The sequence below is a fragment of the Nansenia antarctica genome (assembly GCF_963989245.1).
Source record: "Nansenia antarctica genome assembly, chromosome: 4".
In the NCBI taxonomy this organism is placed as follows: Eukaryota; Metazoa; Chordata; class Actinopteri; order Argentiniformes; family Microstomatidae; genus Nansenia; species Nansenia antarctica.
The window spans coordinates 76,649,621-76,660,636 of record NC_137689.1 but is presented as its reverse complement, the minus strand read 5'-3'; the positions used below and the strand labels follow the sequence as shown (position 1 = coordinate 76,660,636).

Here is an 11,016-nt window from a genome sequence, read left to right as displayed (position 1 = left end):
AGCTGACTGGCTCCTCGAGCCCAGCACCGTTATTCCGGCACCTAGGGGGCGGTGTTGCGCGACGGATCCTTGTCCGGAAATACTCCTATACCCGCCCTCGGGAGCGGCCGCCCAATATGCCGCTCTCCGTGTGTGCCCCAGCCATATCCGGATCTGGCGAGCTGGGATTCGAACCCAGTCCCCGGTGGGCAGCAAGCAGACGCTTTTAATCCAAAGCGACTTACAATTACGAATTACAGGGACATTCCCCCTGGAGTAACTGAGGGCTAAGTGCCTTACTCAAGGGCACACTAGTAGTGGTGTGGTTTCAGGCGGGATTTGAACTCACAACCTTCCGATCACAAGTCCAACTCACTATCCACTGACTAGACCACCACTACCCATTGTATTTATATAGCGCTTTTCCGGGGCTTAAGACTCTGACAATATGGGAAAAACACAAGACACAGAAACAACAAGCAACAGATAACATGAGCACATAGAACACAGAGTTAACCAACAGGCACAGGGAACAATTAACACAGCAATGTCCAGGGGGGGAGGAGGGTGGCAGGGTTAGGGGAGATGGTTAGGGGTAGGGGAGGTTGTATGCATGTCCAGGGGGGGAGGGGTGTGGCAGGGTTAGGGGAGATGGTTAGGGGTAGGGGAGGTTGTATGCATGTCCAGGGGGGAGGGGGGTGGCAGGGTCAGGGGAGATGGTTAGGGGTAGGGGAGGTTGTATAAATGTCCAGGGGGGAGGGGGGTGGCAGGGTTAGGGGAGGTGGTTAGGGGTAGGGGAGGTTGTATACATGTCCAGGGGGGGAGGGGGGTGGCAGGGTTAGGGGAGATGGTTAGGGGTAGGGGAGGTTGTATGCATGTCCAGGGGGGGGGGAGGGGGGGGCAGGGTTAGGGGAGATGGTTAGGGGTAGGGGAGGTTGTATGCATGTCCAGGGGGGGAGGGGGGGGTGGCAGGGTTAGGGGAGATGGTTAGGGGTAGGGGAGGTTGTATGCATGTCCAGGGGGGAGGAGGGTGGCAGGGTTAGGGGAGATGGTTAGGGGTAGGGGAGGTTGTATGCATGTCCAGGGGGGGAGGGGTGTGGCAGGGTTAGGGGAGATGGTTAGGGGTAGGGGAGGTTGTATGCATGTCCAGGGGGGAGGGGGGTGGCAGGGTTAGGGGAGATGGTTAGGGGTAGGGGAGGTTGTATAAATGTCCAGGGGGGAGGGGGGTGGCAGGGTTAGGGGAGGTGGTTAGGGGTAGGGGAGGTTGTATGCATGTCCAGGGGGGGAGGGGGGGGTGGCAGGGTTAGGGGAGATGGTTAGGGGTAGGGGAGGTTGTATGCATGTCCAGGGGGGGAGGGGGGTGGCAGGGTTAGGGGAGATGGTTAGGGGTAGGGGAGGTTGTATGCATGTCCAGGGGGGGAGGGGAGGGGGGTGGCAGGGTTAGGGGAGATGGTTAGGGGTAGGGGAGGTTGTATGCATGTCCAGGGGGGGGAGGGGGGTGGCAGGGTTAGGGGAGATGGCTAGGGGTAGGGGAGGTTGTATGCGTGGGAGAACAGGTAGGTTTTGAGGTGGGATGTAAAAGTGGAGAGTGAGGGTGAGTCTCTGAGTGGTTGAGGGAGAGAGTTCCAGAGGCGGGGTGCAGCTGAGCTCCACCCTGCCGACTCAGCACACGTCTGCCAGGCCGCCGCTCTGCCAGCTTGCAGTCTGCGCTTGCCGGTCCGCGATGTGCAGATAAGACTCAGCGTGTTCAGCTAAACCCTGCCACTGTGACCTCCTCCTGCAGCCCTGACCCTAGCCCCCTAGCAGCTAGCCTAGCCCCCTCTCAGCTAGCCTTAGCCCCCTAGCAGCTAGCCTAGCCCCGTAGCCCCCTCTCAGCTAGCCTAGCACCCTCTCAGCTAGCCTACTACCTCCCCCAGCCTCCCCTGATGTTCTACCTCCCCTGGTGTTCTACCTCCCCCAGCCTCCCCTGGTGTTCTACCTCCCCCAGGTGTTCTACCTCCACCAGCCTCCCCTGGTGTTCTACCTCCCCCAGCCTCCCCTGGTGTTCTACCTCCCCCAGCCTCCCCTGGTGTTCTACCTCCACCAGCCTCCCCTGGTGTTCTACCTCCCCCAGCCTCCCCTGGTGTTCTACCTCCCCCAGCCTCCCGTGGTGTTCTACCTCCCCCAGCCTCCCCTGGTGTTCTACCTCCCTCAGCCTCCCCTGGTGTTCTACCTCCCCCAGCCTCCCCTGGTGTTCTACCTCCCCCAGCCTCCCCTGGTGTTCTACCTCCCCCAGCCTCCCCTGGTGTTCTACCTCCCCCAGCCTCCCCTGGTGTTCTACCTCCACCAGCCTCCCCTGGTGTTCTACCTCCCCCAGCCTCCCCTGGTGTTCTACCTCCCCCAGCCTCCCCTGGTGTTCTACCTCCCTCAGCCTCCCCTGGTGTAACAATGTAAAGTAGTGTTCTAGTTAACTAGGTAGCAGTGGGGATTACTCACCGGATCAATTGAATGTTTTGGCTTAACTAGCATGTGTCATTGATTTTCAACATTGACATTGATTTACACTTTTCAGAATAAAAGTCCAAAAAACATTTTGGTCAGTTCTGCTGTCACACATCTGCTCATGTCGTGTTAAGAGTCGAAACTGTCGTATATTTATCTTGTTGGTTATGAATCAAAGAACAGTTATTGAGTTTAAGACGATTTAATTAAAGTACAAAACATATACAGATACCAACAGCTGGATCCTATGTCTGCTCTCCTCTGCTGGGTTGCTGGGGTGGTTAAAGAAGCCCCCCCTTGGGCCCCACACCCTTATTTATACACAATATGCAAATACAGTCACACGCCATGGCCTATCACCTTCACTGTAGAGATGGTCAACATGTGAAAAGGGGCAGTCACCTGTGATGTCACTATGGCCTACATTCATTCCAGGAAGTCATTCCTCAGCTGACCATAGAAGGACAGTCAGTGTCCTGAGCATGTGATCGTCATACAACCCCCATCTTCAGTAGCACAGGCCCACACCATGTGTGTTTTAAGTACAAATAAACTACAAAACAAAGAAACTTGATAAGAAACGGAAGCAGTTTTAATGAACTCACAACACAACACAACTCAACACAACTCAACTCAACACAACCCACCTGTGAATGTCCTGCAGGCTGGGTCACACCGTATAACAGGCAGGGTGACACCGTATAACAGGCAGGGTGACACCGTGCATTTTTCACTCAACATCAAAAAGGGGGAAACATAAATCGCAAAAAAAAAAAAAAAAAGGAAATGTCAAAACTGTTTCTGACTCTGACTCTTAGGTCTTCGGTCTTAGTGCATTTACTCTGGAGATGACAGACATTTAGGAAACCTTATTTAGGGTCGACATCAGCACACAAACTCCCCATGGCCAGAAGCATGTAGCGTCTCTACATCCCTCTGGACTGCTGCCGTAAGTGCTGAGCTGTCACTCCAGACCTGGCGCACGCGTCTCCAACATGGAGGAAGTGGACAGACGGAGGCTTTAAGTAAAGGAAACAAAACTAGATTGTTTGAAGTTTGAATTTTCGGGGACGCAAAGAAAGAAAGAAAGAAAGAGGTTGGGTTTCAATGGAGAGAAGTTCCTCTATTGTGAGGTGACTAGTTACCATGGCAACTCTGCGGCTGGTCTAAAGCAGCGCTTATGTTAGGGACAGGACACCAGACCCTCCAGATCTGCTTGTTAGACTGCACCGAGAGCAGGGAGGGAGGCAGGGAGGAGGGAGGGAGGGAGGGAGGAGGAGGGAGGGAGGGAGGGAGGGAAGGGAGGAGGGAGGAGGGAGGAGGGAGGGAGGGAGGGAGGAGGGAGGGAAGGGAGGAGGGAGGGAGGGAGGAGGAGGGAGGGAGGGAGGAGGAGGGAGGGAGGGAGGAGGAGGGAGGGAGGGAGGAGGGAGGGAGGGAAGGGAGGAGGAGGGAGGGAGGGAGGAGGAGGGAGGGAGGAGGGAGGAGGGAGGAGGGAGGGAGGGAGGGAGGAGGGAGGGAGGGAAGGGAGGAGGGAGGAGGGAGGAGGGAGGGAGGGAGGAGGGAGGGAGGGAGGGAAGGGAGGAGGGAGGGAGGGAGGGAGGAGGAGGGAGGGAGGGAGGAGGAGGGAGGGAGGGAGGAGGAGGGAGGGAGGGAGGAGGGAGGGAGGGAAGGGAGGAGGAGGGAGGGAGGGAGGAGGAGGGAGGGAGGGAGGGAGGGAGAGAGGGAGGAGGGAGGGAGGGAAGGGAGGAGGGAGGGAGGGAGGGAAGGGAGGAGGGAGGGAGGAGGACCGGAGGACAGAGGGAGGTCAACAGCCTTGGGAAACAGTGAAACCCGTCCGTGGCCACAAGTTCAGACAGAGGCGGCCATCTGGGGCTCAGAAGACCTCCAGGTCAGCGGCGTTGTAGACCACAGGCGTGTCCTCTATGCCCAGGGCCGGCTCCGGCTCCGGGTCTGGCTCTGGGTCCAGCTGGCCCTCCTCACACACGTCCTCCAGGGACTCCAGCACCTCGGTGTCGCTGGCCAGGGTCTCTCTGGACCCGTCCTGGTCCTGGTCCTGCAGGTGCAGGGTGGTGATCGCCTGTTTCATCTTCTTGGCGACAACGTGCCGCCGGCGCTTCTGACCCGCCTTCTTACTCTGGACGTCCCGCTGGCTCTCCTCGTGGAAGATCTCCTGTTGGACAAATGAAACATCCTGTATTAGTGATACTTCCTGTATTAGTGATGACAACATCCTGTATATTAGTAATGATATTGAATTATTGATATAAGCAGTCTTAGGGGTGTTCGTGTTATAAGCCGTCTTAGGGGTGTTATAAGCCGTGTTAGGGGAATTATAAGCAGTGTTAGGGGTGTTATAAGCAGTGTTAGGGGGGGTGTTATAAGCAGTCTTAGGGGTGTTAAGCAGTCTTAGGGGTGATCGTGTTATAAGCAGTCTCAGGGCTGTTATAAGCAGTGTTAGGGTGTTATAAGCAGTCCTACCTTGACCTGTGTGTTGGTGATGCTGGGGGTGTTATAAGGGTGTTATAAGGGTGTTATAAGGGTGTTATAAGCAGTCCTACCTTGACCTGTGTGTTGGTGATGCTGGGGGTGTTATTAGGGTGTTATAAGGGTGTTATAAGGGTGTTATAAGGGTGTTATAAGCAGTCCTACCTTGACCTGCTTGTTGGTGATGATGCTGGAGTTCTTCAGCAGGTAGAGGTACACACCCCCGGGGGTCCGGCGCCTGGAGCCGTCCTACACACACACACACACACACACACACACACACATTTGAATACTTTATTTGGTTCCATAAATCATATTACACAAACAGGGAATCAAATATTTCGGGGCTAAGCAGCACTGAACACTCAAGGGTCACATGACACCTCCTTCTCCACACGGCCAAGCTGACAATAATAGCTGAGACAGAGCAACATTTGGCCTGTTTGGCCTTTCTGTTAGTCATTGCAGCAATTCTCAGACCCCCCATGGTGCATTTATACACACACACACACACACACACACACAAACACACACACACACAAACACACACACAGACAAACACACTTTAGCCTAATACATCTCAAACGACTTATCTATCCATATCACATTTCATGTCATCTTACCCCCCCCTCTCACCATGGTGACCACGCCCCCCCCCCCTCACCATGGTGACCACGCCCCCCCCCCCCCCTCTCACCATGGTAACCACGCCCCCCCCCCCCTCTCACCATGGTAACCACGCCCCCCCCCTCTCACCATGGTGACCACGCCCCCCCCCCCCCCTCTCACCATGGTAACCACGCCCCCCTCCCCCTCTCACCATGGTGACCACGCCCCCCTCCCTCTCACCATGGTAACCACGCCCCCCTCCCCCTCTCACCATGGTGACCACGCCCCCCTCCCCCTCTCACCATGGTGACCACGCCCCCCTCCAGCTCCAGGGTGGTGGTCTCCTCCAGCAGCTCCAGGGCCGTCCTCCTGCCCAGCACCGCCACCACACGGCCCAGCAGCTCCTTCTTCGGCTCCCGCAGCCTGGGGGGAACACGTCACCATGACAACCACATCACTCAGCACCTCGGCACCATGACAACCACATCACTCAGCAACAGTTAACAGACACTCAGGACTAGTTAGTTAACAGACTCCTCAGGACTAGTTAGTTAACAGACTCCTCAGGACTAGTTAGTTAACAGACACTCAGGACTAGTTAGTTAACAGACACTCAGGACTAGTTAGTTAACAGACTCCTCAGGACTAGTTAGTTAACAGACACTCCTCAGGACTAGTTAGTTAACAGACTCCTCAGGACTAGTTAGTTAACAGACACTCAGGACTAGTTAGTTAACAGACACTCCTCAGGACTAGTTAGTTAACAGACACTCAGGACTAGTTAGTTAACAGACACTCAGGACTAGTTAGTTAACAGAGCTCAGGACTAGTTAGTTAACAGACACTCAGGACTAGTTAGTTAACAGACTCCTCAGGACTAGTTAGTTAACAGACTCCTCAGGACTAGTTAGTTAACAGACTCCTCAGGACTAGTTAGTTAACAGACTCCTCAGGACTAGTTAGTTAACAGAGCTCAGGACTAGTTAGTTAACAGACACTCAGGACTAGTTAGTTAACAGACACTCAGGACTAGTTAGTTAACAGACACTCAGGACTAGTTAGTTAACAGACACTCAGGACTAGTTAGTTAACAGACACTCAGGACTAGTTAGTTAACAGACACTCAGGACTAGTTAGTTAACAGACCTCAGGACTAGTTAGTTAACAGACACTCAGGACTAGTTAGTTAACAGACACTCAGGACTAGTTAGTTAACAGACTCCTCAGGACTAGTTAGTTAACAGACACTCAGGACTAGTTAGTTAACAGACCTCAGGACTAGTTAGTTAACAGACCACTCCTCAGGACTAGTTAGTTAACAGAGCTCAGGACTAGTTAGTTAACAGACTCCTCAGGACTAGTTAGTTAACAGACCACAGGACTAGTTAGTTAACAGACCGCTCTTAGGGCTTTCACACCGGCAAAGAACCGTGCCGGTTCGCGTTCGGAGGTTTCCGAACGTTGGCGCTGTCTGGCGAACGAGCCCGCGTTCATACCAGTGTATCGTTCGCCAGACAGCGCCAACGTTCGGAGGTTTCCGAACGCGAACCGGCACGGTTCTTTGCTGGTGTGAAAGCCCTATCTGTGCAGCCAATCGTCAGCCAGCTCACCTGTGCGCGATCTCGTCCACCACCCTGTCGTCCGGGTCGTCCTCTGTGATGTCATAGCGGCCCTTCACGTCCATCTCCGCCCGGGTGCCCAGCCTCTCCTTGGCCGACCTCTTCCTCTTCTCCGCCCCCCCTCCCCCCCCCCCGTGCTTCATGTACTCCTCCAGCTGGGCGTCCAGCATGGACACCTCCCCCTGCGCCTCCTCCCCCCCCTCCCCCCGCGCCTCCTCCTCCTCCCTCTCCTTCTCCATCATCTTGCGGGCCATGACGTAGTTGTAAGTCTCCACCTGCCGGCTGGCCATGGTCACCTGGCCCTCCATTCCCAGGATGCACAGCTCCTGGGCCACCGCCTCCTGGCTCTGCTCCTGCACCACCGAGCCCCAGATGTTGTTGACCTTGCGGCCCCCCTGGGGGGCGGGGCGGGGGCCCTGGGGGGCCGGGCGAGGGGTGGAGCCGCACTTCTGGCGTTTGCGCCTCCACAGCGCCGCCTCCTCGTCTGAGTCGGCCTCGCTGGCGCTGGAGGAGTCGGCCGCCCTCCGGGGGCTGCGGTAGCCGGAGGGGGGGGGCTCGGGGGGGCGCGCTCGGCTCTGGAACGACTGGCCGCTGAACACTGCTGCTGCAGGCACCTGGCGGGGGGGGGGGGGGGGGGGTTAGTCTCGTTACTAAAACAGCCCTGCAACCTTGCTGCATCAACAGCTCTTTTTTTTTTTCTTGCAGTTTGATAATAGTGTGCAACCAGGCGGGCTTTGAGTGAATGCATGCATGCAGCTTGACATGCAGCTCCTCGCATGGCCTTGTAGCATGCATGCTGCTGCAGCAAGACCCCGGCAGGGCGAGCGTGCTTACTCCAGCTGCGCGTTCGTAAATTCGCTCTTGAAATCTGATCAGCACTCATCATGGAACGCCTCTTGCCCAATCAAATGACTTGGTCCCTTTATGACGTTGAACCCAGTCTCAGAGCGAGCTTACGAACGCGCCCTCCGGTTCCATGGCAACGCGAGACAACGTCAGGTTTACGTACGTCAGACAAACTGTAACTACTTGCAACAACGTTGTTTGACAGCTCAGTTCTGCTGCCAGGGCCATGAGGAGCACATGAGGGCAACACCAGACGGAACGTTGACGGTAGCAGGGCAGCTAGTTAGCCTCGCGGACGCGGACAGCCGCGTTTTCTAATGACAAAATGCTAACATAGCTAAGCTAGCTAACGGTCGGCTGCTAGCCAGCTGCTTCACTCTTCAGTTCGGTTCAGACCCAGGCCTGGGGCATGGCGCTAACCCTCTCTAACCCAGGCCTGGGGCATGGCGCTAACCCTCTCTAACCCAGGCCTGGGGCATGGCGCTCACACATCCTCACCTGGGGCTTCTGACCCGCCGCGGGTCCCGTCATCTCTGAGTCTGACCCGGACAGAACCTCTCCGTCCTCCACCTCCTCCATCACACCCGCCATTTCACCTACCCGGAAGTAAATAAAGGTTCCATATTGACGTCACAAAGCCTCTAATCTCGTTCTCCAGATCACGCTGTGGACGAGGTTGCAATTTATTTCCTTATTTGATATAAAAACTCGAGATTATCAGAGATCAATGATCAACAACAAGACACACGTGGGTAACTGGAAGAAGGGCCAGTGAATGAATAGTTTAGAGAATAAAACGTCATGGAGGAAAAAGACTAAAGCTCCTAGCAGAGGATGGTTTCGATCCATCGACCTCTGGGTTATGGGCCCAGCACGCTTCCGCTGCGCCACTCTGCTGTCGGGAATCTGCCAGGAAAAAAAGACCGATTCATAGCTGTTACCCATCACAGTTCACTACAATCACATGCTTAGTAAATGTCTTTGCAAATACAGTTTTTCTCAATTGCTTTGGTGCATTTCACTGATCAGAATTGACATTCTCATAACTGTTAGTTCAACCTTTAGTCATTTGTGCACATCATAGTAGCAGTTTCTCATTCCTTCAAACAAATTGCAAATGCTTTTGGACATGCATCAATTGCTGTCATACAATTCTCTGCTGTTTTATAAGTTATAACATTATCATTTGCTTATGTCATGTCAGTCAAAATGAACTATACTTTTGGATGCTTAATAGTCATTCCCTATAAAACTAATAGTCCTAATTTCATTGCTTGAGTCATTACATACAAAAATGTTGAACAAGTTGTCAAAATCTGTCAAGCAAATTCTATACATTTCTTTATCATTTTTTCCTGAAAAAACTATTTCTCTCAGCTTTCACTGATGAGGAGGAGTGTGTGAAGCATTAATTGTAACCAATGATAAGCCACTTCTCCACAGTCACTCAGAGCTGAATCCCATGAACCCTCAATTGGCAAGCATATATGAACCGAGCAGGACATAGTGTGTACCATTTTGACAATACTGTGACACAGAAATAGAAGGTCAGCATCGTGGACGAGGGGCGAGGATGCGGGGAGGGGACAAAACAGGGGAAGAGGAAGAAGAGGCCAAGTACATAGGCAGATTCCGGATGAAATTAGGGCTACAATTGTGGACCATGTTGTCAATCACGGCCTCACAATGGCTGAGGCAGGTCGAAGGGCGCAGCCAAATGTTGGGAGAACCACTGTAAATTCAATTATTCAAACATTTCTTCGGGAGAACAGGTGTGTATATTGGACAGTAAATCAGCACTAAATCTGCACTGTACTACTGTCATTGTGTCATACATGAAGCTTACAGTGGGACAAGAACTTGTCACTTTTTACATTTTACATTTAGACTTACAGCTTTACTGCAGCACAGATTAAGTGAGACGCGTGCTGAAGGCGGTGGACCCCAGGAAAGCCTCAGGGCCGGATGGCGTCCTGGGACGGGTGCTGAGGGACTGCGCCGACCAGCTGGCCGGGGTTTTCACCAACATCTTCAACCAGTCCCTGTCCCAGGCCACCATCCCACCCTGCCTGAAAACCTCAACTATCATCCCAGTCCCGAAGAAAAGCACGGTGAGCTGCCTAAACGACTACCGCCCGGTGGCACTCACACCAATCATCATGAAGTGCTTCGAGAAACTAGTCCGGGCCCACATAGTCACACGCCTCCCGCCCAACCTGGATCCATACCAGTTCGCCTACAGAGCCCACAGGTCCACAGAGGACGCCATCGCGACGACTCTCCACGCCACTCTATCCCACCTGGAGAGGGGAAACAGCTACGCGAGACTGCTCTTTGTGGACTTCAGCTCTGCCTTCAACACCATCCTTCCAGACAGGCTAGTGACCAAACTACTAGACCTGGGACTATCACACTCCATATGTGCATGGATCAAGGACTTCCTGTCTGACCGCCCCCAGAGGGTGCGGGTGGGCTCCCACACCTCCACAGCCCTCAGACTCAGCACTGGGTCCCCCCAGGGCTGCGTGCTAAGCCCCATCCTCTACAACCTCTACACCTACGACTTCACCCCCGTCCACCCCAGCAACTCCATCGTAAAGTTTGCAGACGACACCACCGTGGTGGGCTGCATCTCGGGGGGGGACGAGGCGGCGTACAGCATCCTCACCTACTGCATCTGCATCTGGTTCTCCAGCTGCACAGCCGCAGAGAGGAATGCGCTACAGAGAGTCGTGAGATCGGCCCAGAAGATCACCGGCGCCCCCCGCCCCTCTCTGGAAGAGCTGTACAACACACGCTGCCTCAGGAAGGCCTCCAAGATCTCCAGAGACCCATCCCACCCTGGGTACGAACACTTTGCTCGGCTGCCCTCGAACAGGCGGTTCAGGACCATGTTCGCAAGGACAAACAGACTGAAGCTCAGCTTCTACCCCAGGGCCATTCAGGCCCTGAACACAGCAAAGACCTAGGTTCTAGGCCCTGGACAATCTAGACAAAT

General features: G+C 54.4%; 1 protein-coding gene across 1 annotated transcript; it reads right to left on the bottom strand.

The window, feature by feature from the left end:
* Positions 1–4,213: 4,213 nt before the first annotated feature.
* On the bottom strand, positions 4,214–8,606 carry phax (phosphorylated adaptor for RNA export). Its single transcript, XM_080528011.1, has 5 exons — positions 8,517–8,606; positions 7,164–7,786; positions 5,856–5,976; positions 5,110–5,193; positions 4,214–4,630 (listed from the first exon to the last, which is right to left on the bottom strand). The coding sequence occupies exons 1-5, from the start codon at positions 8,595–8,597 to the stop codon at positions 4,334–4,336; spliced, it is 1,206 nt and encodes a 401-aa protein (XP_080384137.1). The 5' UTR covers positions 8,598–8,606; the 3' UTR covers positions 4,214–4,333.
* Between the last annotated feature and the right edge of the window lie 2,410 nt (positions 8,607–11,016).